The sequence below is a fragment of the Equus caballus genome, chromosome 20 (assembly GCF_041296265.1).
Source record: "Equus caballus isolate H_3958 breed thoroughbred chromosome 20, TB-T2T, whole genome shotgun sequence".
Classification (NCBI taxonomy): Eukaryota; Metazoa; Chordata; class Mammalia; order Perissodactyla; family Equidae; genus Equus; species Equus caballus.
Genome location: NC_091703.1, coordinates 11,847,013 through 11,874,654, shown reverse-complemented (window position 1 = coordinate 11,874,654; position 27,642 = coordinate 11,847,013). Strand labels below are relative to the sequence as shown.

At 51.4% G+C, this 27,642-nt stretch overlaps 1 protein-coding gene and 1 long non-coding RNA gene across 12 annotated transcripts; one reads left to right on the top strand and one right to left on the bottom strand.

The window, feature by feature from the left end:
- Nucleotides 1–4,143: 4,143 nt before the first annotated feature.
- TFAP2A (transcription factor AP-2 alpha) lies at nt 4,144–27,432 on the top strand. Of its 8 annotated transcripts, none has more exons than XM_070244073.1 (9): nt 4,204–4,370; nt 4,678–4,928; nt 14,061–14,118; nt 14,258–14,495; nt 17,627–17,678; nt 19,704–19,935; nt 21,830–21,948; nt 23,873–24,014; nt 25,742–27,432. In XM_070244073.1, exons 2-9 carry the CDS (start codon nt 4,856–4,858, stop codon nt 26,028–26,030), a joined length of 1,203 nt encoding a protein of 400 aa, XP_070100174.1. In that variant the 5' UTR covers nt 4,204–4,370; nt 4,678–4,855; the 3' UTR covers nt 26,031–27,432. The 8 variants fall into 8 exon arrangements, with proteins under 8 accessions (XP_070100173.1, XP_070100171.1, XP_070100174.1 ...); XM_070244074.1 differs by lacking the exon at nt 4,204–4,370 and adding an exon at nt 4,576–4,677 and having other exon boundaries at nt 4,775–4,928; XM_070244072.1 differs by having other exon boundaries at nt 4,144–4,370; nt 4,775–4,928; nt 14,061–14,495.
- LOC111769259 (uncharacterized) lies at nt 7,875–11,830 on the bottom strand. 4 transcript variants are annotated; one of them, XR_011429478.1, is made up of 4 exons: nt 10,421–11,784; nt 9,257–9,629; nt 8,949–9,042; nt 7,875–8,361 (listed from the first exon to the last, which is right to left on the bottom strand). It is a non-coding gene; the product is annotated as an uncharacterized lncRNA (long non-coding RNA). The 4 variants fall into 4 exon arrangements; XR_011429477.1 differs by lacking the exon at nt 10,421–11,784 and adding an exon at nt 10,175–10,366 and having other exon boundaries at nt 8,509–9,042; XR_002802120.2 differs by lacking the exon at nt 10,421–11,784 and having other exon boundaries at nt 9,257–10,024.
- Nucleotides 27,433–27,642: the final 210 nt, after the last annotated feature.

Here is a 27,642-nt window from a genome sequence, read left to right as displayed (position 1 = left end):
GCACACCAGAGGGGACCCCCCAAGCACCCCGCTGTTCATAGGTTTGGCTCCCTGAAGCTTTTCTCATCTCACTCTAGACAAGCCAGGAAGGGGATGGAGATAACTGGAATGGACTAGGTCCCGACAGGGATTGCTTATAACTTCCGAGGACTTTCTGCGTTTCCACCATTTCCTGGGCATTTGGCCACAATACTGCCCAGCACATCCTTAATCTGTGCCCCCGCCCAACCCGGAACAAGTGCATTGAGGGGAGGGTGGGGCTGGGGGTACAGAAGGGTTAAGAGGAGCAAAACCCTTTAAAACTGGTTAGGAATTCCTAAAGACTGTCTTTTGGGCCTTGCTGTGCCCCTGCGAGGGAAGAGATCAAAAGGGACCTAGCAGTCTCCAAGAACTCACTTTTCCCCACCTCTGCCCATCTATTTCAGGGAATGGGGGGAGGGCTTTAGTCTTTGAAGATGCCAGAAAAGTAGACATCGGAGTCTAGCTGCGGATGGGTGGATTCCAAAGAGCCAAGAGAGGGATTCCGGCCTCTGCCCGGCCCAGTCCCAGGCTGGGCTTCCCTGTCACCCTCCGGCACCGGTGCTCAGGCTGTCCTCTGTCTCTCCCAGGCCTGGAGGGACACGGCGTGTCCGAGTGATTTACTCTGGAGGAGAGTTGGGGGAGCTCTCCTTCCCTTTGCCCCCTCCCCCCCGCAGACACACAAACTCCGCGCGGTTCTTCGCTAGGGTTTCCCTCGGGGCAGATTACTTTATGACAGGGTGTGATAAGTGGTGATTTTGTTCCTCTTTTGATGGCAGGATTGCTTTGTAAACAGAAGCGCAAACTCGTTCCGATAGTGGTTCCGCACCAGTGCGCGGCGGCCGCCCTGGCACAGCAGGCGGCCGAGGCTGCGGCTGCACCTGTCGCCTGAGGCCAGGAGGGACCCGGGCCGCGCGTGGAGGGGAAGCACCGAGCCGGGTCGCGGACCTCCGGCCTCCGGGGCATCTCTAGGTTCTTGGCCTTTGGGCCTTCTGGCTTGCTGCGCTGTACCCTGTTGCTCCAAGAACTCTCCTGCACGCCAGGGAGGCGCCGCGGTGGACACTTGTCAGGGTCACCAGGCCTCCCTTCTGGACTCTCCCTGGGCACCTTTAGTAAAAGGTTTGGCTTCTTTCTTCTGTGGTTACTAGTAACCCTATTCCTTTGGTCTAATCCTTTTGGAGAGTCAAACGGGTTTTTGCACCCTGGAAGAGTTGCCCAGATGAAGGCTTCAGCTCTTGGTGTGGCATGACGCCCCACAACTTCTCCCCTGAGTGGTCCAATCTTCTCCTTTCCTTGCCCCAAGCCTGGGGCCAGTTTACCTCTCTCAGGGGCCCAAGAAAGACCCAAAGTTGACTTTGGCTCTCTAAGCCCAAGGTGGGGGGGGGGGGGGGGGCAGGAAGATGAGCCTCTGGAGGAGAAGAGGCACAGGCACAGTGAGTGGTCACTCAACTTGTCCCCATAATCCCCGAGTCCTCTAGGGGACAGCAAAGCCAAGGCCACCACACCAGTGAACTTGCAAGTTAACCCACGGCTTTAGACTTCCAAGTGCAGTAAGGAGCCTCAAACGCTGCGGTGAGGGTTTGGCACCAGATGATGAAGGAAAAGGTGGGAGAAGAGCCCTAGATGTTCTAGGGTAGGGGGAATGAGGTTCAAGCAGACTTGTACCCTAAAGGAAAGATTGTTCCTGTTGCAACTTTGAGACTGATGAAGCTGGGGGGGAGGGGGGCGTTATAGGATAGGAATAGATTCCACCAGGATATCCTAGGTCACCAGGGGCCTCAGAGAGCCTGAGCTCAGCATTACCTGAAGATAGGAGCTCCACAATTTGACACCAAGTCATCCCGCTCCTTCCCGCAGCCCAGGATGCCCACACTGAGCAACGCACAGAAAAGCTCCCAACTGGGCCGAGAGTCCCAGGACCTGTTAGCAGCCGAGCCTGCTTTGTGGTAGCAGCACCCAGCATGGGGAGACGGACTAATGATGATCTCCCTCCTCTAACCCAGTAAAAAAAAAAAAAAAAAAAAAAAAAGCCGCAATTTTTTCTGATTCGCCAGTGGCCCGAGGCCAGACAGTTCTGGAGAATGCTTGGGTCCTGGGGCGGGTCGCCAAGGGCAGTTAGCGGCCTTAGGCCTGCCCTGGCACTGGGCGCAGCTGTCTCTCTCTGGCGGCTGACTGGAACCTGGGCGCAGGCTGAAGCTGGGAGGCGTCCTCCACCTGCCCCCTACGGCTCCGTCCTGGAGTCGGCAGAATCCGGCTGTGCGGGGCTAGGGAGGAGATTCAGGTGGAGAAGGGCCCTGAGGGGCGAGGGGGTGTCTGGGGAGTAAAGGGGAGGGCACACACCTGGGAGGACCAGGGTTCTGAGGAGGGAGTCGCCGGAGGTGCAGTTGACCGCGACGTCCGGCTGCGGCTGCCTAAGGAAGGAGTGGTGAAGTTGACATCATCTTGAATTGAACCGATCTTGGAAGCCATGAGGGTGGGGGATGGGGCGGAGTAGGCCATCCTTGACCAGGCTCGGCAGCGTAACGTGGGCCAGGAGCTGTGCTAAGCACTTTGCACACTCTTCTGGTGAGTTCTCACAGCAAATTACCCGTTTTACAAATGAGTAAATTTAGGTTCAGACAAGTCCAGTAACTTGCCAAGTCACTAAGCCCGTAAATGTAAAGGACAGAGCTGAGTTTGGACCCCAAGAGGTCGTACTCCAAAGCTAAATTCTAGCTCCCGGCCGCTCCCAGATTCCTCACGTCCCTCCTCCCTTCTTTCCCCTCCCCCTACTCTGACCCCAGCCCCTGTCCCAAGCATCTGAGTAGACCTCAAGGGCCCTTGCCCAGGGCCTGAACTGCTTCGCTTCCACACCATCCTGTCCACTTCCATGCAACCCTGCACGGCAGCTTGGCTTCGCGTTTAATCCCACTGGCAGCTTTGCCTCCTCATTGCCCTCCCCACCCCCACCCCAAAACACGACCGAAGTTGGAGATGGCACTCTTCCTTCGTGCTCCACCCCGGCCCGTCCTTCCTGGGCCCAGCCAGCGGGGTCCCAGGTCCCTGCAGCTCTTGTTCCACCGGCGCGGGAGAAGGCAGGCCTGAGGCCGTGCTCATTTTTAAGAAGGCACAGCGCCTCTGGTCGGAATGTCGAAGAACTACAGGCGCGTCCTCCGCGTGTGTCTTGGACTTTGATGAATTCGATTTTCACCAACTTATTTCGACAGTCTGGAAAAAGCCAGGAAAGGGAAGCGTAGACACTTATGGGTTAAAAGTGCCATAACTCAAATTATTTAAAATTCTCGCAAGCAAAAAAAAAAAAAAAAAAATCACAAACAAAACCCAAAGTTGTTGAGCAAGGTTCTAAGGCAGGTCCAAGAAAGTTTCAGATCAACAAGAGAACTGGCATCGAGATAAAAGTCCTACAGCCTGGGGACGATTAAAATGCCTAGGCGACACAGGGTTTCCTGGGAGAGACACCACCACCCCACCCCTGGAAATGTCCGGAGGTTGCAAGGCCATCTGGGCCGGCCACAGGGATGGAGGCTCGAGCGGGGCGCAGGGTTAGAAAGGGGAGGTGTGGGTGTGGGGACAAATCTCCACTCCTCAGAGCGGAGCTGACCTTTTACACACATTTGCCTGACATGTCAGAGAAGACGATTTGAAACCGGTTCTTTATACGCCTCGCAGTCCCCGCGACGGCAGCCCGAGACGATCAAGGGGCCGGTCCCAGGAGCCCCAGGCCCAGGCCCTGGACAGTGGGATCTCGCTGCTGCCCCGGAATGAGGCTGGCACGGTAGCGGGGCGACGGCGGCCGCTGGCTAAGCTCCTCAGCCTCGCCTCCCTCCCGGCCAGGTGTGGTTCCCGACGGAAGTGAGCTCCTCGGGAGCCCAAAATCCTGTGGCTTCTTTTAAAGCTCCCTTCTAATTAGAAGCAGCGGTGAAATCACCTGAGTGATTTTATCTGTCATGGGAAAGCAAACCCCAACCCAAACTTCAGTTGCCCGTCCCAGAACCACCGACGCCCCCATTCTCCCTTTAAAAAGTTTTTAGTGGAAAAGATGAAGAGCTGGGAAGCCATGGAGGAGTGGGGGAAGGGGATTGTGAAAGTGGGAATAGAAGTGTAAGTGTATGAGTGTGCAAGGGTGTGTGTGTGGTTGGCTCTCTGCGGTGGGAGGAGACTAAAACTAGAAGCCAGAAATGAAACAGAATCGTGAACGTCTTCACCTACTGAGAAACACTTTGATCTGAGATCCAACGTCGAAGCAGCCCTGGGGGTTGCCGACTCAGATCCGCGAGGGCCGGGAGTACCCTGAACCTCGTGGACCAGTGGGGAGGCCCGGACTGGCATCTGGCCCCACAGCGAGCATCCAGGTGCGCAGGACCTATCGGGTCTGGCCCCGTCTCCAGGCCTTGCCCTCCCCCCTCCACATCTCTGGGTGGAGACTCTCCCAGCCCCAAAGTTCCGAGAGGGAGAAGAGCCATGGGAAGAGCGTGTAGATGCCCCCATTGCTTGAGTGCGAAAACACCCCCTCACACTCGCATCGCGCCCAGTACACCCCAGCAGACAGTCGGCCTCAGTTCGCTGCTCAGGGACTGACCGGGAAAGCGGGTTGGGGCTGTTGGGAAAAGCTGGAGCTGATGGCGAGATTGCCGCGGCTATAAATCCATCACTTCCCAGGTCAGTTCTGCGAGGCGAGGAGGCTAGGGCTGGCGGAGTGAATTCCTGGGCTAGTGCGCATGCGTCAGCAGGTAGCAACCCAGCTCTTTATGACCAGGTGAGATGTTGGTGAGCAGGTAAAAAAGGAGGATTTGCCTAAGCGATTCCAGGGAGCGGGCCCGGCCGAGCCCTACAGCCCATGCCCGGCGGGGACCAGTCGCCAGGAGCGCCGAGCCGCGATGTCCTTACTTGCCAAAATGGGGGACTGGCAGGTACGGGGGTTTGCCTTGGCCGGGGCCGAGGTGGGCGGGGGTGAAGCGGGGGAGGGGGCCGGGAGGGGGGAGGCGGAGAGGAAGAGCCGTGGCCCAGGGCAGGAGTGTCGTAGGTGAGGCGCGCCTGGCAGTGCCCAGGAGTGTTCCCAGGAGAGAAAGAGGACAGGAAAAACGAGCGCAGGCGGCGGCCGCGGCGCTGGGGGCAACGTGCGCCGCCGGCGGGCCCGGAGCCGGGGAAAGTCCGGCGCGCGCTCCACAGGTGGCCCCCGGGGGTCACTTGTGGCTTGCGCTGCAGCAGTCCTCCCCCACCCCAAGTAGAAATAGGGGTAGATGACTAATTCAGGAGGGGGGAGGGCGCAGGGCGGGGGGTGCGGTGCGCCGAGAGGAAGCTTCCCTGCTGGTTTCGCCTTGGGTCTTGCCCTAGACCCCAGGGCTGCGCGTGAGGTGGGATTCTGGTGCACCTGTCTCCCTTTGGGTCTCCAAGTTTTGGGGATCTAGGGGGTGTGGAAAATGAAAAGGGGGCCCGATGGACTAGTTGCGGCGGCGAGGTTCTTCTTTTGGAAAATACTTAAAAGAGTTTGCGCAAAGTTTAGCTTCTCACTCAGTCCGCTTCCTGAACCCAGTTTTCCCAGGTTGGGCTCCGGATGGGGGTGACTGGACGATGGGTGAATGGTGGGTGATGAGGCAAGAGGGTTAGAATTTGCCGAAACCAAAGCCTGCGAAACTTGGCCCTCCTCGGTCTCGGGCACCACAAGGCCACTTAGGCTCCGGATCCTGCCCTGCCGGAGCCCCGGAGCTCGACCCAGGCCACGGGGGCCTTCTTCCAGCGCTCTCCTAACTTCCACACATTTCCCCTACGGGAACCAGGGAAGCTGTGGCCAGGTTGGTGAGGGTAGCAGCCTCTCCCCTGTCGCCCATTTCATAATGAGAACCGCAGGGCCCTCTTTTCGCCCCAGCCAAGCTAGGCCTGGTTAGGGCGAGATTCTGTGTTCCTACGGGCCTGCGGGGCGATTCGAAGCAAACGCCCCGACATTCCCGAAGAAAAGTCGAGGCCCGGCTCCTTCTGGGGAGAGTTCTTTCGCTTGTTTCAGATTTAGGCCATTACAAGTAAGGTTTAGAGAAGTCTCGTCTTCACTACATTCCCTGGAGTTGGGGAAAGGAAGTCATCTTGCGATTTTTACTTCTTTCCCTGCACTTATTTTTATCAACCGTGGGCTCTTTCATACTTCTCCCTCTAGTTAAACCTCAGTAAATGCAATTTTATCCCCAAAGTTTGACTAACTTTGTGGTTTAAGGATGCAAATCCAGCACCAAACACAAATCCTGGGAATCCACATCTTTCCCTCCCTTGCCCCTGTGGGCCTCAGGGCCCTTCTTCATCCTCTTCCCTGGAGGGTGAAGATTGGGGGAGTTCGTGGGCAGAGGTCTTTGGAGTTTTCTGCTCAAGTCGGGCGAACTTCGCTGCAGAATTCCTCGCGGTGAGAAGGCGCCAGGCGCGGCCTCGGCCCGGGGCTGGGCCTCCAGGGGACCCGAGTAAGGTTGGAAGCAGCAGATCGCGGCCTGAAGGGGAAAGGAGGGAACCCTGGGCCTGGCTCCTGCGGGCTCACAGTTTGGCAGGTGGTGGGAAGACTAGATCTCGGGCGGGCACGCAGATTTGGGGCCTGGAGGGGCCGGATCCTCAGGCCTTGGCCTGTTGGGCTCCTGTGTCCCACTGGGTGGTGACAACCTGAAAAAATAGTCATTCTGGCCCCTCGCTGTCTCATTGTTTCTCTCGGCGTCCCTGTCGCTCACACAGATACTCGCTGTTCCCCGGACGCCCTCTCCACGCCCCCACATCAGGCCTGAACCCCCGACCCCTACCCCCAGGCCTGGCGCTGCTGTCCTGGGGTCCGGCGAGGCCGGAGCATTGACATGCAATGAAGTGACTTGTCGTGGTAATGACGCTCACACTAACGCGGCTCGCCTGGCTCCAGGGGCGACCGGGGCAGTGGCCCCCGCCTTTCTTCAGCGCCCGTAAGGCGGGCAGGGCGGCGGCACCGAGCCGGCAGGCCCCAATCTGCACCTCAAAGGCGCCCTCGGCGGGAATACAACAACAGTTTAGCAGCCCCCGCGGGTGCGGAGCCGGAGATCTGCGGGGCGCCGGTCAGAAAGGGGGGTGGTGAGTGGAGAAGATGAAGGGCCTTAAATGCCTCCTCTAGCCCACAAACAGCAAGAAAGAAAGCGAAACTTAAGAGTTGCCTGAAGCATACTCCGGCGACATCTGGGGGTGTAAAATCCCATGCTCCCAGGCCTGGGATTCGGCCTGCAGCTCACGCTCTGCGGCTGGCGGCAGCCGCTGGAAAGGTGTCAGCGCTCCCGGCGGCCTACCTCCCGCCTTCACGCCGCGGGTTGAGCTGCGGGCCCGGGGGCAGCCCGCAGGGCGCGTGGTGCTAGCCCTGGAAGTTGACCGTTTTCTGGGCAGAGTGCGGTACTGAGCCGAGAGCGGGGTTCAGCCAAGGGACTGGACTCGTGTTCAGGAGGGGAAAGTGAGGGCAAGGGCGCGCGGAGGGCTCGGGAGGGCGTCCCTCCAGCTCTTCCCACCCCAGCTCTAGTTTTCTTCCTAACTTTTTTGGGGGCTTCTGGCCTACTTTGCCTGGCTTGGGGAATTTGCTGCCGTCTTCTGGAGGGAGAATTGCCCTTCGGCAGGTTGGGGGGAGGCATCCTCCCTGTTCTTGCCTCGCTTCCACCTGTTAGGGAAAGCTCGATTTGCAAAAGCCTGTACCCCTCTGCGCGGACGCCCTGTGGAAACCTAGGAGGACTGGAGATTTGCAAGAAACAGGCCCAGATGGAGCGGAGGTCGTTGCTAGAGCAACTCTGAGGCCAGAGCTACTGTTGTTCGGGGAGTTTGCGGTATTAGAGAGGGAGAAAGACAGAAACTTTTTTATGGAGGAAAAACGAAGAAGATCAGCCAGATTAATTACTCTGTATTTCGGAGGATCACATCACGTCTTTCTCTTTTCTTTCTTCCTTAAAAAATTTCGCTAAAACAGAAGAAAAAAATAGAAAGCCCCGGTGGGGCGAGCAGGCCCCTGTGTGGAGCGGGGGAGCTAGGCTTGCCAACCTGGACGAGGGGCTGGCTCCGGGGCCTCCGGGTTCCGCGTCAGCCGGGCACTGCGCCGCGAGCGCGCCCGCGTTAGTAACATCACCAAATCATGAAGGAACTCTCCTGCTTTAATTAAAAAGGGGGATCTTGGGAAAACTGGAGCAGATTAGCACAGCGAAGAGTTGGTTCCCAGCGATTTATTTTGATGCATGCATGACACGGCGCACACATGTCGGTATTTCGGCTCCACTCCAGAAGCGACAGTGAGTCTCCATAGGAGTTCTGTATTCTTGTCCACACCGCACCTAGGAAACCCTTAGCCCAGACGCCACGTTGAATTATCAGTCGGCCCTAGTTTCATACAAACGAGAGGAAAATCATTTAACCCCTGGAGCTGTCAAGTAACCTCTTCAGGGTACAATTTTTATTTTACACGCGGCAATTAAAGGATCGCAAACCCCAGCCGAGCAACCGGAGCCATTTGGCAAAATCTCCCACCTGGGGGGAAAGCGCAAAGCCAATAAAACTCTCGAGGCGCTGCGGCCGGAGGTGGCGGCTGCCGCGAGCAGAGGCGATCTCTTGTTGGGCAAAAATCCTGGAGTGACTTCGCCGGTCTTGGTTTGGTGGTTATGTTTAATTGCGAAAAGGCTAATAATTTCTAATAAAATTGGACAGGGCCGAAAGGACAGCGCCGTTAGTGGCGGCAGGGGTGGGGGAGAGGTGCTGGCAGCCGGACCCCAGAAGTGGCCGCTCGGACCCTGCGCAGCTTTTGCGGAGGACATCTCCCGCGAGGAGAAGATGGAGAGGAAGCTGAATGAGGTGGAATGGGGCGGGGGGTGCTGGGGCAGGGGCGCGGCGGGGCTCAGGGGAGATTTCGTCGGCTCACAGGCGGGCGAGCGCGCTAGGAGCAAGTTCGCGGCTCGGAGAGGCCTTTATACCTGGGTCGGAGCGGCCGGCGGCAGATTGTGGTGCTGGCGAGCAATTGGACTATTGTTGATATGCTAATGAGGCGATTAAGCGGTTGGTAAAGAGCTGGAAAAGGGAAAAGTTTCTACCATTAGAGGGAGATCTCCGAGCGCACACGGGAGCTCTTTCCATTCTCTCCTCCTCCTCCTCACCCTCCTCCTCGCCCTCCTCCTCCTTTTTGCCCTCCTCCTCCTCCTCGCCCTCCTCCTCCTCCTCCTCCCCCTCTTCGCCCTCCTCCTCCTCCTGCGCTCATCGCCGGCAGCCAGCACTTTGCGCTTACCCAGAGAGTAGCTCCACTTGGGTGCGAGGCGGAGAGGGGGCAAATCCGTTCACGCCGATCCATGAAAATGCTTTGGAAACTGACGGATAATATCAAGTACGAGGACTGCGAGGTAAGCGCGGCGCTGGCTCAGTTATCCTTGCTGCGGCAGGCTCCGAGCTCTACCTTCCCGCTCCTCCTTCCTCTCCTCGCAGCCAGCTGCGACATGCGGGTGGGACAAACTTTCCCCAGCGCAGCGCCCGCCTCTCGGATTCGCCCGAAGAATGCAGGGGAGAAGATGGAGAGGGAGGATGTGGACGCTCCGTTCTTTCATTCCCCTCTTTCGAAGCCCGTGTCCCACTTTCCCCGTTTTTGTGATCAATTTTGGCTGTGCCTAAGAGTGGAGCGAAGAGACGAGCATGGGTTTTTGCAGGAGTTACTGACAATTGGGCACGCGCCTGTGCACTCTGCGTGACTTTCCAGCGAGATTCTGGGGGCCCAAGTCATTAGGAAAAGAAAGGAAAGAGAAAACCCCTTCTCTCTTTAACTTCCTCTCTGCTCTTTAATAGTGCTTCTTTTATTTATTCTTTCTTTGCTTCCTTCCTAACCTCCCCACCCCCTTTCTAAAAAGGCTCTCTTCTGTTTGGAGAAGGGGCCGCCCGCTTCGCTCTGAGCTGAGTTGCTCCTCCCAGTAAGCGGGTTCAGTTTGGAAACACTCATCTCCCAAATTGCTGCGGGGCTCGCTCCAGGTGCTCTATGTTATTCAAGAAGTTCTAAACAGCTTCTCTCTCTGAGCTACTTGGTTCACCCCGGGGGTAGGGGTGGGGGACTGCACGCGGCACGAAGCCTACTGGCCGCCGGGTCCCCACGCGTCTTCCCCTGGAGCCGCCCGGCGCTCGGCTGCGTGACCATGTGAATCCTGGCGGGGCTGCACACGACCTTTGGTTAGGAGAGTCCTCCGGGACGACAGAGCGCGCCGCTTTGGAGCCCATTTTAAAACCCAGGGTTCCCGGAGCTCGGCTTCTTGGGGAGGCCGGGGAAGCCCCAGCACCACGGGTCCGCTCTCGGGAGGCGCTGGGAACGGGCCTGGCGGCCGCTGCCCTCACCACCCTTACAACTTCTGTCGAAATGAGCGCCTGAGTCACGAGAGGGGGTGGGGAAGGAAGGCCTGCTGCCCGACATTACCTAAATAAATAGGTGGCTGTCCTGGCTTTTGCTATTTTTTTCTTTTCTTTTCCCATTTCTTGTCTGTCTTTCTTTCTTTTCGGCATTTGGAGCTGAGAATGTCAGGCGTGGAGTTCTGTGCGTGTGCGGCGGCGGGGGTCTTGTCTTCACTTGAAATCAGCAGCTGAGTTTATGTGAACGATATGTCACCCGTCCCCTTCCCCCTCTCCTTTCTGCAGACTATTTTAAATCTTTCTCCTTTCAGGGGCCCTCCCTTTTCGCCCTATCGTCCCCCCTCTGCCTCCGTGCATTGGGCACCGGATGATGTCGCACCGGGACTGGCGCGACTCGGGGGGCTTCTATCGCGCACAGTGCGGGGCGCAGAGACCCCACGTCAGACCATCCGCTTTGTTTTCAGGGCTGGGGAGGGGGGCCCTTTGCAAGCTGGTCTGGGTGAAAGTGAACCCCTAAGTCTCCCAGGATGAGTTGTCCCAGTCTGGGCTGTGGCCCGAGGTTCGGACGCTCACTTTCGCGAAGGCCGAAACCTAGCTCCGGGCGCCGAGCCCTTGGCGGGCGGGGGCCGAACCTCCGCGCCGCGCTGGGCGCCTATGGGACCTACGGGAAAGGCAATGAACTTGCACCCCCAGGGAGGCACCCTGTAGGGGCGCATGTGAATGTGTCTGTGAGCGAGGCAAAAAAAAAAAAAAAAAAAAAAAAGCGAGAAACAAGGGGGAGCGGAGAATAAAGAGTGAAGGCTGTTTCAACAACTTTGTAGTGGGCGAGCGCCGGAGCAGGGATTTCGGGTTTCCGAGCCGGCTTGGGACTGTCTAATTATGTCGGGGCTCTGCAGGGACACGCAGCAGGCGAGGTGCCGCTTGTTCTGACAACCCAGCGGACAGACTGGCAGCGGCGGACGCCTTGCCGCCCTGGGAGAGAGCGAGCCCCGTCATCTGGGGGGGCGTCAGGCGGGAGTGGCCCAGCCAGTCGGACGGGTTTGCGCCGGGAGCCGGGAACCCGTGCCAGCGGCGCCCGGGCTGGGCCGCCTTGCGTCTCTGCGCGCCCCGGGCCGCGTCCCGGCTCCCCCTCCCCGCACCTCTGCCTTGGAGAGCCGAGGGCAGGGCGGCAGCTGCCGCAGAGCGGACGGCTCCGGGTGTCCGAGGGAAGCGCAACCGGCGGCCGAGGCGAGGGCCGGTGGCGGGCGGGGCGCCGGGCCATGGAGGAGCGGCGCGGCGGCGGGCAGCCGAATCCCGAGTCCCAGGCCCGGCTGCGGAGCGGAGGAGCCCGCGGCCGGAGAGGACCGGGAAGCACCCACCGTGCCGAGAGCCCGATGAACGCCCGGACGCGGTCCCCGGCAGCTCCTGCCCGCGACGCGCGGCCCCCACGGTATCCCGAGGTCTGCCTCAGCCTTTTAGGTCTGATTGTCCTCGCTCGCTTCCTCTCCCCCTCCCCTCCCCTCCCCCGCTGCCTCCCCCTCCGTGCGCTCCGGCTCGGCCCCCTCCCCCTCCTTCCCTCCCTCCCTCTTTCCCTCCCTTCCTCCTCTCGGGCTCTCCCTCCTTCCCTCCCTCCCCTCTCCCCACTCCAGGCTCTCCTTGCTCGCCCACACTTTCTTTCTCACACACGCACGCAGACACATTCTCCCTCTCTGCGCTCTCTCCCTCGGTCTCCCGCTCTCCCTCTTTCTCTTTCACTTTTGCATGCCCTGCAACCTTTTAAAATGTTGCCCCTTCCCTGTGATTCGCCAGACGCCGCGCCGCGGCCCCCCGCGCGCTCGCCCGCTCCCTCTCTCGCCCGCTTTTTGTCTCTCGCGCTCCCTCTCCCCACCTCCGATTTGCTACACTGAGGCTCCCGTCAATGGACTGCATTGAGAGCCGGCTCCGGCGCGAGTTGCCTCTCCGCTTCACGCTCGATTTCCAGGCATTCTTCCCTTATTAAGTATTCGTGTAATATTAATAGTCATGAATATCTGCTATTAGGAGGCTCCAGGAACGCTGCCCAGCGCGGTCATTAGAAGCTCAAGCGAAGCCGCCGCTAAGAAAAGAGGGGGAGACACGGATTAAGGAACACGCACACACACACAGACACACACACACTTTTTTCTTTTTCCTTTTTTTGGGGTTTTTCCTTTTTTAAGGAACTTTGAATCATAACCGATCACGGCAGGATAGAGACCGTGGGCTCGACCAGCTGAAGGCGCCGCTCGAATCGGTGGTTCAAGTTCGGATGGACCAGAGCGGGGCTCCAGCGCTCGGGGGAGCGTCGGCGCCGTGACTGGAGTCCTGGGTGGCGCGGGCTGTCGGCGCCTTTTGTGTGGGGCGCGCTCGGGCGGCCGGGCAGCCGGGCTCTCCAGGCTTGCTTGTTTTTTTCCACCCTGACTCGTTACCCCAGACTCTTCGCAGATGTTAGTTCACAGTTTTTCAGCTATGGTGAGTCCCACCCCCACCCCCATCCCTGTTTCCTTAGGAATTCTATGCTGGAAACCTGGCGCTGCGGAGCTGCCCGAGACCTCGGGTTTCACGCGCAGGTTTCCTTCAGGACACCCCCTTTCCATGTGCGTTTCCCTCTTTCCTCCTTTCTCTCGCTCTTTTCCGTTCGTAAATCGAATGCATTACCCCCTGCCCCCGCTCGACCCCTCCCGGCGCGCAGACCTACCTCGCTGCTGCTTCCCAAGGCGTGTTTCTCGCCACCTTCGTCTTTATTTCCTTGCGTCTTCACTTGTTCCCGAGATGTTCCCAACGTTTGATGCTTAATCCGTCTGCAGGAAAAACTCGGCCCGGTGTGCCCCCTACCCTCGGGGCCCGGGGCGGAACCTCCAAGGGTTCGCGGTGCCTGGAATCGAACTCTGTTTGCTTGTTTTGCAAGCGAATTGCAATAGAGGAACATAAAGTTAGGCGTTTCTTCTGCCCTTTGGGGCTGGGGTGGAAGGGGCGGGGGCCTCTGCCCCGGGGTGCACCTCTCTCTTTTAAACCCACTAAGGCTGAATCTTTCTGTTTTAAACCTTGACTTGACGTCGCCCTCTCCCCGTCCAAATCAAAAATCGACCCTGTCCAGAGAAAGGCTCCTAACTGAGGAAGCGGAAAAGGTAGCCCCCCATCCCGCAGTTAAAACCATCTTTAAGCTGCTAATTTAAACGTGTGCTTTCGTTACAGCCCCTCTACGAAATATGTTTCTATTTAAATAGTCATGAAATGGTAATAGTCTTTGAACGTGTATGATCCCCCCCCCCCCCAATAAATGGAACAGAGTAAACAATAACGCAGTGGCAGGCAGGTTCAAATCCGGGGGAAAAAAGAAAAGGCCTTTTCTGCTGTTTAATATTTAGCAGGAATTTTAATTTTGCTTAAGGGAGGTCTCATGCTGCAGCTGAACGGGCTGTATTCCGGGAGGCCCTTTTCTGTCTTTTTCCCCTCTTTGAAGGAAACGCCTAAGGAGAGTCTCTTATGCCCTCACGTTTGCACACTCTAATTCCCTGCGTTTTTGGAAGAGCCCGGCTCACTTCTGGGGGTGTTTTCCGAAATGAACAACTTAGAGCTGCTTTCTTTCGGCAGCCTGCCGACGGGAAAGGGCGGTTTCCCACGCAGTCCTGCGGAGTGGATTTCGAGTGCACAGCTGTAACTCGACGCCTGATTTCTTGTTCTTTCCCCTTCCTCTCGCTCTCTTCTAGGACCGTCACGACGGCACCAGCAACGGGACGGCACGGTTGCCCCAGCTGGGCACTGTAGGTCAATCTCCCTACACGAGCGCCCCGCCGCTGTCCCACACCCCCAATGCCGACTTCCAGCCCCCCTACTTCCCCCCGCCCTACCAGCCTATCTACCCCCAGTCGCAAGATCCTTACTCCCACGTCAACGACCCCTACAGCCTGAACCCCCTACACGCCCAGCCGCAGCCGCAGCACCCGGGCTGGCCCGGCCAGAGGCAGAGCCAGGAGTCTGGGCTTCTGCACACGCACCGGGGGCTGCCCCACCAGCTGTCGGGCCTGGATCCTCGCAGGGACTACCGGCGGCACGAGGACCTCCTGCACGGCCCCCACGGGCTTGGCTCAGGACTCGGAGACCTCCCGATCCACTCCTTACCTCACGCCATCGAGGACGTCCCGGTAAGAGGCCTCGCGCGCGCGTCGCGAGAGGGAATGCAGCCCCTACTCACCCAGCCCCAGAGAAGGTACCCGAACGTGCGGCCGGTGGGCCCGGGCTTTCCTCAGTGGTGTTTACCTTTTCAAAATTTCATTTCGCTTTTGGGGTGGAGGTTTTGAGGACCCACATAGACAACCAAATTTAAAAATTTAAAGTAGTTGAGAGTTCTGCTCCTAGAACAATGGTTCCTGGAGCTCCTTCAAACAATGCCTGCATTACCATTTCCATCAACACAGAAATAAATCAGACGAATGTCACCATCAACAATATCTTCCCCTCTCGAGGACCGTAAACTGTTTCGATTAGGTGAGGCTCTGATTCCACCGCTGAGTCTGGCATGGGGATTTCTCCCTGTCCTGGAAAAGACGTTCAGTTCAACCGAAAGAGCTCATGAAATGCCTTAGCAATTTAAAAGAAAGCTAAAAGATGCACTAGGAAAATTATTTTTACCGATTTTGGAAGTACTAGTGATATCTAAAAGTTGTGTGTATACCTGACTCTGATTAAAGAATAGTTGAGCAGCAAATCCGAGCAAAGGGACATTAAAATACAGCCTTCTTCTCTTCCTAGGGGTGCTAAATGCTGACCTCATAAATCATTAGCTGGGTTCCCAACGCCTATCAGAAGCTGCTACACCCCATATTAAATTAAATGTTTTGAGACTATTGGGCAATACATTATTTGAGTTCTAATTCAGTTATCAATAAATGCAGCTTAAATGATTTCTAAATAAGGATGGTATTAGCACATTTACTGTTTACAATGCAAACCAGGCTATTGATAATTTGAAAATACTTTCCAAAATTAAATTTAAACCAGCATCTCTGCTTCAATTCTACATATTTATGGTTTCCTCACAACCTTCCTGAAACAGAATTAGAACAAACCAATAATTTTATTAAAGCTGTAAAGGCTCTGTTAATGCTACTTTTCTTTGGAGAGGAAATGTATCTGGATGTGATTTTTGCTAAAATGCTATTTCAAATTACTGCATCAAATATTGCAGCAATATGTTCGTTGACAGTTTAATGATTACTGCATTAGATTGCAAAGAAAATGGTCAGATGAACTTACCTGCTTGCTTGGTGAATTTAAAACATTATTTAAGTTACATAGGAAATTAGAAAATTTATTACATCTCTCATTTGGCCCAGTTAATCACTGAAATTTTTTGGTTATGTTTAGCAGCCTTGCATGGAAAGTAGGAAAGTAGGTACTTGATCCAGTGTGGGGTTTAGTAAGCATTGCATGTGTGTGCGTGTGTGTGCATGTGTGTGTGTTCATACATGTTTTTGGAAACTGATACTAAACAGTGCATTTCTTGGGAAGTGAAATGAGAGAAGCAATAGTTGAGAAAACAGCAATTAAAAAACTAATCTGGAAGTTGTGATCATTTTAGTTCCCCTTCCCAAAGAATCTCTGAACCCTTTCCCTAGTCTGCGCTTTGGAAATATTTGAATTGCAAAATAACGTTGTAAGCTTTTGGAACTACTGTGAATTAGAATTGCTCTGCTTTGCAAAAATTCCAAAGTGGCTGGTGTGAATTCTTAACACCTGCATAGTTACTCTTTGTGGTGAAATTGGTCAGTAGGAGAAATCAAGCAAAAAAATCAAATAAAAATAAGGAAACCCAGTTGCTGCTCTTCCCCCTCCATCCCCCACCTTTTAAGAGAAAAATTCTTTCAAAGGAATTTGGGTCAGGAAAAGGGTTGTTTTCAATTTTCTCACTGCTACAACAGTTAACCTTTAATAAGAATGACTGCTAAATATTTAAGAAAATCAAATCGATGGTGAAAATTATTTAATCATTAATATCTCAGTGGGGTTTTAAACTTAACAGTCTTCCCTGTATGGACAAGGTCTAGAAATAACACAAATAAAAGTATTATGCCACACTACATTTACTTTATGGGTTTAGGGTGCATGCATAAAGGGATCATATTTCCCCATATAGTTAAAACACAAGAACTGCAGCAGTAGTCATTTCTGAACATTTCTCAATTTAATTATACTTAAATCCAGAAGCACTTTAGGCAAGTTACAAATGAGAGCATTGAGTATAATAAAACCTGTAATAAAGCAACTTAGTACCATCCACCCGGAATCATTGCGATCAGGCACAATTAACAGGAGCATAAATCCAAGACAGAATGGAAAATGTTCGAATTAGTATTATTGTTGGACAAAGACTAGAGAAGGAAGTAATAGTTTTTTAAATGGTAATGCCTGTGTTTGGTAACGATTGCAAAATCTTCTATCTCAGCAGCCCTGGTGCTAATTTGTAAACACAGCCAGACACTATATTGCCTGTCAGTTTCTGCATTAGAAAACATGATTTCATTTTACTTTCTAATCACGTTTTGACTCTAGCACACACGTATATCCATCCATCTGTAAAAACAAAACACAACAAAAAAACCCCACCAACAAGAACCCCACACCAACAAATCTGCTGCTGGACAACAGGAAAACTACCTCAAAGGTTTTCTGCTTTTTATCGTGTTCATACTACTGTCTGATAACCAGTTTAGGCAGTAGTCCTTTTTAAAAAAAAAAAAAAAAACAAATAAACTATTTTCAGTTTTGCATAAGTGAAGGTGTGTATATGCGCTTGCTCTTTATCACACTACCTACAACGGTCCCAACCCTCCCCTGCTCCTCCCGCCTCTGTCATTTCTATTGTGTTTCTCTGGCTTTTGCTGCCTGAACACTGGAATCGCTAAGGTCCGAAGCCGCTGAGGCGCCAAACTAAAGCTAGGTGCGTTTGTAAAGGGTGAACTGACTGTGAGAAAGATTAGGTGCTCCAAAACTTGATTTAATTTCCAAAGAAAGTTTTATTCCCCACCCCCACCTCCTTGAAACATGGATTATTTGCTAGGGGAGGAGAAATTGGCTGTGGGTGTGCAGTGAAACCTCTTGAGTTGCAAAGCCCCAAATTCCAATAAGCCAAGATGAGATGTTTATATATAAATGTCACTATATGGGAGGGGGAGATTTCAATTCTACACCTTCCCCTCCCCCCCTCTTGCACGGAATATTCATTTCCTTTTGTTTTGATTATACACTTACATCCATGTGTATCCTTTTGTTGCAGCATGTAGAAGACCCGGGTATTAACATCCCAGATCAAACTGTAATTAAGAAAGGTAAGCCATTTCCTTCTGCATTCCAAGCATGTCCTTACAGGCAGAGTGCTATTTAAAAGAACTTGCAGAGCTGTATTTATTTTTTTCAAATAGGATTTCCTAAAGGCTCAGAATTAGCAAATAGATAGGCATAGAACAGCAATGCTTAAATGATCGGTTTTCAGTATTTAGTAACAGGCTAGCTTTGTTCTGATTCATGAGTTGACCATTTAATTTAGTTAATGATATCTGGACAAACACATGAAATGTGTAATAGTTGAACTGATTTGGAAGTGGTATTTCAATTTTGGAATGGCTTAATAGTGAAATCCATTGTGTGAGTGGCCATGAGTGTTAAGAAGTGTATAATGCTAAAATAGTGCAAATAACTTCATATTAATATAAGGGCAGATGATAAAAAGATGTTGCACCCCTACCAGAGGATGAAACCTTTTACATTCTTCAATTTAATTTCTCATTAGTTGTTTAAGGGTTTTGAAACTTTGTGAATTAGGTTAACAAAAATTTGGCTTTTGGTTAAAATTAGCATTTTCAAGATGTCAGGATCATTAGCATAATGGATCAGAGCAGAAATTGTTGAAAAAAGTGTCAAGTGATTTGGATGGATTTGTAATTTGTATTGTTTAGTGAGCAGAAATAAAGTTTACTGGATTAAATGCTATTCACAGCAGCTTTTTTTTTTGTTATGGTGGCAATGTTACATTTCAGGATTCTAGGCACCACCAGAGGACGATGCTATATAAAACTGTTCTCATTTCTAACCCCAATCACTATATTGTTAGCTAGTTTAAAGTTTCATTTTTGCATCTGTGAAGTCTTTGTCACGTCAAATTAGATGTGCAAAGGATAAATCTTAAGAGATGCTCTTTCCAAGTCGACATGATAATTGGCTCTTTTATTAGTAATCTCTCAAGAGTTCGTTTAACTCCTATTGTCTCTATTAGCCTCCCCAGAGCTATTAATGTCACAAGTGATCTATCCAAAACCTAGAGCCCCCCACCTCCCCATACGTCTAGAATATCCCCATCAAAAAGGGAGGGGTACTGTGATGAAAATGGATGCATATTATTACATATGTCTCCATGTGGAATTTTAAAATATAAATGCATACAGGACTTAAATGGTTGTGAATGCATCTGAATTGTACCGGTGTTGAGAAATGTTACATGTTAGTATGCGTTCTGCTAGCCTTGGATTTTTTCTAACTACGGTGGGTCCAATAATGAAGAGCTTGTGATTTTATCTAGCAAGAATATAGCCTCCCCACTTTCCTAGTGAAGACTCTTAAGGGGAGAAGTACTGTTAATTATTTGCTCAACAAAAGGACACACTGCTAGTATTCTCTGGTAGGCCTGTTTATCCTTCTTGCTCACAGTTCAAAACAGGGCGTGGAATGGACTTCCAAAACTCAAGTCTTTTCCAAAACTAAACATAGGAAGGGGCCTATTTATCGAAAGGATGGGGCATGTGTGGTGTGGGACAACAGAACCCCCCAGTTCCCAGCTCAGTGCCTTAACTGAAATGCTCATTTACAGGCTGCCTGAGCCATCTAAACTCTCGGCTGATTTTAATTTTAGGTCTTTGAAGCAATTTCTCCCCAACATAAACCCCTCACCCCACAAAGCCTCCGAAGTACACATAGTTTGCTCTTGGTTTGCAAATCCCCTCCCCTGCACCCTAAACCCTGCTCCAGCACCTCATCTGGGGCCCACTCTCATCGGATGCTGAGGCGAGATGGTCACAATTTCAACACCATCTCTAAACAGCATCCTGAAGCTAAAAGGAAAGAGCCCGGACACATGCACAGGCCTGGCTGGCTGGCGGGGTGAGGCGCCGAGGTGCAGAGGTCGACCCCTAGGCCGGGAACAGAGCAGGGAATAGGGCAGGAGGTGGGAAAGGGCCATAGGCTTTTCAGGGCTGGGAGACAATCGGGTTGGCGGCGCAGCGCGGGCCGCCGGCCGGGTCGGGCAGCACTCGGGCGGTCCCCTCCGCGCCCACACGCGGCCTCCGCGTCTGTCTCCGCAGGCCCCGTGTCCCTGTCCAAGTCCAACAGCAACACCGTCTCCGCCATCCCCATCAACAAGGACAACCTCTTCGGCGGCGTCGTGAACCCCAACGAAGTCTTCTGTTCAGTTCCGGGTCGCCTCTCGCTCCTCAGCTCCACCTCGAAGTACAAGGTCACGGTGGCGGAAGTACAGCGGCGCCTCTCACCGCCCGAGTGTCTCAACGCTTCACTGCTGGGCGGAGTGCTGCGGAGGTGAGGCCCGGCGCGGCCCTGCCCGCCCCGCCCCGCGGCCCGGGGAAACACTGCGCCTGCGCGGGGCGGCCGCGCAAACGGGCCCCGCGCCACGGCCCTCCCTTCGCGGGAAAAGAAAGGGGCGGGAAGAAGAGCCCAGAACCGGGTGGGTGGGGTCTGGGGGTGGGGCGAGGCGGCGCGCGCCTGCGCTCTCCACCGCCTTCCCGCGTGCTCCGGGTTCTGGCGCGCGCCCGGGCGGCCTCCGCAGCGCGCTCACCGGGCCCTCCGCCCCCTTCCTCCCTGCTCCCCACGCGCACGCGCAGCTCGCTCCGCCGTCGCGGGCTCAGTCCCGGCCGCTGCAGCCGCGGGGCGCCGTGCAGCCGCCTTTTTCTTCCTCGCGCACACCTTGCAAGCCCTGGAAAACTTCCTCTTAGGCTGGTCGCTTCGCCTTGCCTTCGTGTAGGGTCTTCGACCGCAACTCGCTGTCCCTTGACTAGGGTTTTAAACGGAAAGACAGTGGCTTTCTCTTGAGTCCGAGCGCCACGCCCCCCGGTCACTGCCACTTGGTCCAGACGGTTAATGGTTCTGATGGACGGCGGCCCTGATGTGTCCCAGGCAGTGTGCAAGGCCCCTTTACGTGCATTTTGTGCAGCAGTTACTGACGAATGCATGTTACCTACGTGGCCAGGGATTCTCATCTTATCCGCACCGCCCCCCCCCCCCCCGCCCCCAGGAGAGGAACATTCATTTCGTAGATAAGATCTTACCAGGGTCATCGAGGTGAAGCCCCTTCCCTCCAGGCAGGTTTCTCCCTCCTGTGGGCTTCGTCCTCCTAGGGATCCACCCAACGTTGTGAGGGGTGGGTCTTGTGTTGAACTTTCCTGGATAATATTTTCTTCTTTTTAAAAAAAACATCAGAAAGTAGCCCCAAAACTTTATTCCTTTGACATTTATTCATTTGTGTGTCTATTTATGGGCCCATAGTTCCGCTCTGATGGTATATCCCATATAAAGCCCATAAAGCCGTTTTGGGAAGGTTTTAACATCAGCTATCCTAATCTTTTCTTCCTCCTTAGCAGTCATTTTGCTGTCCCTTTGTAGTCTTTCACTGACATAGATCTGAATCCACCCTCTGCCTGTTCCTCCCCTGCCCCCATCCCCAATATTGGAGACTGTTTACCTAGGGGAGTATAATCTAATCCACACAATTAAAGAGCACTTGAGTAGGGAATAAAATCTGAAATTAATTAATTTGCTGTTTTATTTAAACAATTTATCTTAACCACTTTCTGATTATGGGAGTCTATTTAGACATCTATTTAGAACGGCCTCCATTGTCTTTGAAATCAGTGAAATTTTTAAAGGCTGATATCAGCTTTTGACATTTCCAGTTAGGCTGGTGACATGGCATGTAAACAGCTGGTGAAATGAGTTTCCCATTGGGGCTAAAGCCAGAGCATGAAACACAGAGGGATGATAACTTTGGTTACTCTGAGCAAACTAACAGCAACCTTGCAAAGACAATTTAAAGACCCCCTTGGGATTTGTGTGATTGTAACAACAGGGAAAATACACAGCAATCAGTTAAATTCAAAAATACCTCAAATCATAGAGATGGGAGGTGTCTGTTTGTTTGTGGTTCTTCTTTGGAGAGTTGGCAATTCAAAACCTTCCAACCTGCCACAACAGCTGCAATCATAACTGAGCACAGGGGTGCTTTTCTGCTTCACAAGTTCTTATGTCCTGTGGTCTGTCCATTACCATTCCTTCCTCTGTTTCCCTCCCTTAAATATCTCTGGGCCATGGTTCTTAATTTTTAAAAGCACATTTTAGGAGGTTGTCAGAGTGACTATAATGTGATGCAGAACAATCCAGTGTTTTCTAAATTCCTTTCTCGCATATGTTTGTGAAACAGGGCGAAGTCTAAAAATGGAGGAAGATCTTTAAGAGAAAAATTGGACAAAATAGGATTAAATCTGCCAGCAGGGAGACGTAAAGCTGCCAACGTCACTCTGCTCACATCACTAGTGGAGGGTAAGCGAGTCCACTTGCTAACAAGAAAGGGAACTGTCTTCTGGGAAAATGGATAATACTTAGTGGCCAGATGTTTGGTTGTATTTTGTGTCAATTGGGCAGTTTCAGTTTTTCCAGAGAATATATCTGGAAGTGAATGGAATTCTTGCATGTCAAAAAACTATTGGCATTTACTCCTATCCTCCTTTCCTCTTCCCCTCGGCCACAAAATTACACCTCCCTGGCCCAATTCTGATCTAAACAATGTGAAAATTTAAGAACTGCATATTCTTCAAGTTCCTGTCTCCTTTATAGAGCTCAGCAGTAAATCACTTAAGCTATTCTGACATGTGCGTTTGAGAAATGCGTGACCATTACTTCCTGAATTAATTTGGGAATCTTTGACCTGCATCCTGATTTAAGACCGTCCTGAAAGCTCAGGGTTGTATGGCCTTTTAGGTTTTTGTTTTCCAAACATGTGCTCCCTTATCTTTCATTTAACTGTGCTTCTCTGCTGGGGGGAAGAAAAGTGAGCAATTTTAGACTTTGAATTGTTTGGATAGGAAAAGAAAAAAGAAACAAGCATTGTAAAAAGTTTCTCATGTCAGTTTTTGACACACACGCACGCACGCACGCACGCACACACACACATCTACATATAGACGCTTCCAAACTCCTCAAAACAAAAGATAACCCTCTCCTCACTCCCGGATCTAGATACTGTCCCCAGAATCTGCTCACATTCCTGCCTCCTCTAGATTCCTGTTAAGTTTTTCTGATACTAAATTAGCTTAAGTTTGGGTGTGCCGGAATGAATGCGTAGCTCTCTTGCATTTTCCTTTGTGTTCTGTTGGAAAGATCTTATGCCAATAGGAAAAAAGGCATTTAAATGATCAGTCATATTTCAAAACTATCACTTATATTTAAAGAAGGCATTTTATCTTATTTACATCTTATATTTGAGGAGATGTGTTACAAAGGAATTCCAGTTCTAGCTTTGTAAATAACTAAAAAACTGTTTAAAACCATACATTTGCGGAGGAATCCCATGAACCATTTGTTAATAAGGACAAAGGTGATAATAAACTAACTTAAATACTAAGCAATTGTTCAGTGACAGAAACTCAACTATATTAGCATTATATTAAAAATAATGCCAGTACATAGAGAACCTGCTCTGCATACCCTAAAAGAATTATACGCAAAGACAATGGTAGTGGTGGCTTCGGGTGTAGTGTGAGCGTGTGTCTGGGTTTGGGGGTTGCGTCCTGTAGCAGGGAGGCAGTTTCTGGAGAACTGTTATTGTTTGTGATCCGCTCCATTTTATGGAAACAAGCTCTGCGCGGACGGCTTTGATGCTCTAATTGGCGCATGCGTTCTTCCGGAGCTGGAGCTAATGGCAGGAAGCCCTGCAGTAAAAACCAACTGGTTCAGGAAATTAAAACCAAAGATTCGAAAATCAACAACACAGACAGACTCGGTGGAGTGACCCTCAAATCCTCGTGGTTAATCGGTTTGGATGAACAGATAATTATATGCGATCAAGTTAAACTGTAAACCCTCCGTTGTTCCCCTGCAGAAAAGCTCAAGGAGTAATTATGAATATCATTTATGGATGTGTTGATAGGTGTGAGGTTGGAATACAAGAGACATTTTAAAAGAGAAGTTGGGAAAATGTCATCAGGTGGGGGATGGGACTGGAGGGTAGTGGACGGGGTTTACATTTTCAGGTCATCTTGGCCTTTTAGGACAAGTGGCTATTTTTCCTGGTAAATGCATCCACCAGATCCTGCAGAGAAGGGAATAAAAATGCCTGAAATGAGAAAACAAGTAGTTTGTGTTTCCTTCAGCATCTGGGTTCAGAAAATAAGAGAGTTGGGAGGCAGTTTTGATCTCAACTCTTTGATTCTCTTTCACTTGCCTCCGTCCTCTCACCTCTTGCCAGGAGAAGCCGTCCACCTAGCCAGGGACTTTGGGTATGTGTGCGAAACCGAATTTCCTGCCAAAGCAGTAGCTGAATTTCTCAACCGACAACATTCCGATCCCAATGAGCAAGTGACAAGAAAAAACATGCTCCTGGCTACAAAGTAAGGCATTTACCTCTTCGGGGTCTCTGTGTCTGATTGTCAAGAGAAACCAAAGTCAAAATCATTTTGGTTTTCACTTTTCTCCTCTTTGCTTTTGTGTTAATCAGCTTTGTTGTTGTAAACATTGAAGTTACACCACAAACTTATAAACCATAATGTATTTTAAAGAAGGAAGTATGGTACAAATAGGACCGTTAGTGTGTTCCCATCTTTTCTCTCTCTTCTGCCCCAGCTTCTATTTAAAAAAAAAAAATTGATGTGGGTGGGGAATAGTAGGAATTTGATGGAAGCTGAGTGTGGCTTTGTGACTGTGTTGTTTCAGAAAGACCAGAATCAAGTCCTTAAAGGGGTAGCAGGCTTGTCTGTATCAGTTTTTGTCTTTCTTGTATCAGTTTTGTCTCCTATCAATATGGTCTCCAAGGGCAAGAATTAAGCAGTGGCCTGCAAAATGTGCAAGCCAGAAGCTGGCCTACTTTCAACCCTAATCCCTTACCCCATTTCTTGCCTTCCTTTCCCCTCCCTCCTTGAAAGTGCCACACACACACACACACACACAGAGCCCACAAGTTTTAGCCTACAGGCGAGATGTCAAATAGGTTTCAAAATGGCCCAAGTTATATTCCCATTGGTGCCTGGGCTGAATAGGCTTCTCCAGGTGGTGTGTGAAAAGAAAATGACTGTTTTGATATGTTTTCTCAAAATTAAAAGGCTTGTTTGGAAGCCCTTAATTATCAAAGTTGATGTCACAGGAGGGCATGGAACCAGAGGGCAGAGGCTGAGGCCTCAGGCGGGACAGTTTCTGGCCTGGGGACATCAGCTGGCCTTGGAGAAGTCAGCCAGCCAGTGCTCCCCATTCTCCCTCCTCCCTGCTCCCTTCCCCGCCCCCGGGCTGCTGCTGCCTGATGAAGGCCCCAGCTAATCCTTGCTTCCCAGACTCAGAGACAGGGCTCCCAGGGTGTAGATCACATCTGTGTTCCTCACTTTTCAAGACCCTTTCTGCAACTTCAACTTTTTCTCTTCTCTTAGTTTCCTAAGTACACCCAAATTCACAATTTTCCTAGAGAATTGTTTTTTTTTTTTGGTGTGGGAAAAGAAGTGGAATGGGATATTGAAATGTTTATTTCTTCTGCCCCAAAACCAATCTGAATTATACCCAAGTAATAGGTTTCTAGTGCCTTTTTTTTTTTAAGGCACAATAACCCCCAGAGAAGTTTGGCTTTTCTGTCCACATCCAGCCTGATTTGAAGGTGAATGAGTGGAGACTTCATCCCACAAACTACTGTTGAGGTCTCTGGGAGAGCAGAGAATAGGGGCCCTGTGATACTTTGAACAGGACAGCTGATGGCTGCACGCTGTTGGCCGTTGGCCAGGCACTGTGTTTCTGACTCCTCAGCCCTCTTCCTCTCCTTTGTTTCTCCTGTAATGTGTGAACTGTTTTCCTATGTCTAGGATGTTTGGTGTGAGTGAGAAAGGAGGGAGTTCAAAGTTTGGTATAGCTGAGAGAGGAGAGAGAGAAGTATGGAAGGAAGGAGAGAAGTTTTAGTGGACTCAGAGGTGACTGGATCTCCCCACATGTGGCCCCCCCAGCTCTGTCTCGGGGCCTTGGGTCAGGTCAGGTGTCCACTGGCTCCCGGCAGAGGGAAGTGCAGGAAGAGAGGTGGTGTCTGCTGCCTGTGCTGCCCACAGAGGAGCCTCATCTCTCTCTCTCTGCTCCACTTGTGCTGTAGACAGATATGCAAAGAGTTCACCGACCTGCTGGCTCAGGACCGATCTCCCCTGGGGAACTCGCGGCCCAACCCCATCCTGGAGCCCGGCATCCAGAGCTGCTTGACCCACTTCAACCTCATCTCCCACGGCTTCGGCAGCCCAGCGGTGTGCGCCGCGGTCACGGCCCTGCAGAACTATCTCACCGAGGCCCTCAAGGCCATGGACAAAATGTACCTCAGCAACAACCCCAACAGCCACACGGACAACAGCGCCAAAAGCAGTGACAAAGAGGAGAAACACAGAAAGTGAGGCTCTCCTCCCGCCCTGCCCCCTACTGCGCCTCACCAGCCCCGGCGCGCCCACCCCCTCAATCTTGCCCCACCTACCACCGCCGGCAGGTGACAGCTCCGGGATCAGCAACCCCCACTGCTGCTACTGCTGCTGCTGCTGCTGCCGCCGCCGCCGCCGCTGCCGCCACCACCCTCGGCCCTCGGGAGTCTGGGGGACTGCTCTCTCCTGCCAGTGGGGCAGCCCCTGCTGACTCAGGCCCTGCCTCGACTTCCCCATCAGCACCAACTCCCCTTTACCCTCATGTGGAGCCTAAGAGAACAGAACAGGCCGTGAAGCCAGCAAAGAAAAGTTCTGTCCGAGTTTGTGAACCTTTTTTAAAAAAACCCCAACAAATCAACAACAACAACAACAACAAAAAAAGTAATAACTTTTTTTTTTTAGAAAAAAGAACGTAAAAATTAAAAAAAAAATTATATGAGCTTCATGGGACTGAATCACCACCTTCCCTTACATACTTCAGTTCAGATTGTAGCCATACTAAAAAAAAGGCAAAAAGGATAATGACATTTTTATCAGTATTGTGAATAAACTTGAACACAAATACACGAAGTTCCATGTCATGTCTTCAGTTGTAGAAGTTTTTCCTCTTCAAGGTAAAGCGACCAACTTGAACTTTCTCTGGCAACACGATTCACAGTTATATAAGGGAATCAGTGTTCACGTCTCTGTATATATTTATTTATGTGTAATTTAATGGGAATTGTAAATATGGTGAGTCTGTTTTAAGCCTTTTTTTTTTTTATTTATCTGGTGATCTCGTTTACCTCTTGTTTAGTGGGTTTTGAATCTTCGCTATTAGTTTTTCATGTGGTTCATGGTACTTATTTAGAGATTCAAGGTTTGGGGGATTTTTTTCTCTGGGATTCATGAATTTAGCCCTGTTGTAGCATGTTAAAGACAACAATGAAACAGCAGAACAAATACAAAAAAAGTAAAATAAAATTTTATATATAATTAGTATTACATTTAGCTTTCCATTGAACTGAAAGAACAAAGTGATATTGGACCCTGGAAAGATTTTTAAACTTGAGTGGTTTGATAACCCTTCTATGTATTGTGGGGAGAAAAAGAAAGTTTATTTTATTCCACTGTCCGCCTTTAAAAGCATCATTTGAGCAATAAATGAGTATTGTCTTTAAACCAAGGGTTAGGGATTTTTCCCCTCTCTCTTTCTCTCACTCTCTCTTTTTGTTCAAAGAACTTCAAACATTTGGGACCACCTGGTATTCTGTATTTTCACTGGCCATTTTGGAAGCAGTTCGAGTTGTATTGTATTGAGTTGTGCTGGCAGTAGTTTCCATGCCTGTCAATGTATCATAGTCCTTTGTTGCCCAGATAAATAAATATTTGATACGCTTTATGTCGATTTTTTTTTATTCAGTGGCTGTCTTTACCCAGGCGTATTTTTGTTCTTGGCAGTATTTTTTATTCAGTATGGTTACAGTAATTGAGTTTAACTCTCCCTTGGCAATTGCTCCTTGCAATAAGCAGCTGAACCCATTGTTTCCCTCAAGTATAATAAAAACTTACTTTCAACTTGGAGTTCAGAGCAGGGTATCATTTAGATATT

What these genes read in the sequence shown, in the direction of transcription:
- TFAP2A (XM_001491087.7), top strand. Translation starts at nt 9,318, where the DNA reads ATGAAAATGCTTTGGAAACTGACGGATAATATCAAGTACGAGGACTGC. An exon ending in ACGCCATCGAGGACGTCCCG is followed by an intron (nt 14,496 to 17,626) that starts GTAAGAGGCCTC and finishes CTTTTGTTGCAG; the next exon opens with CATGTAGAAGACCCGGGTAT. An exon ending in CTGGGCGGAGTGCTGCGGAG is followed by an intron (nt 19,936 to 21,829) that starts GTGAGGCCCGGC and finishes TTTGTGAAACAG; the next exon opens with GGCGAAGTCTAAAAATGGAG.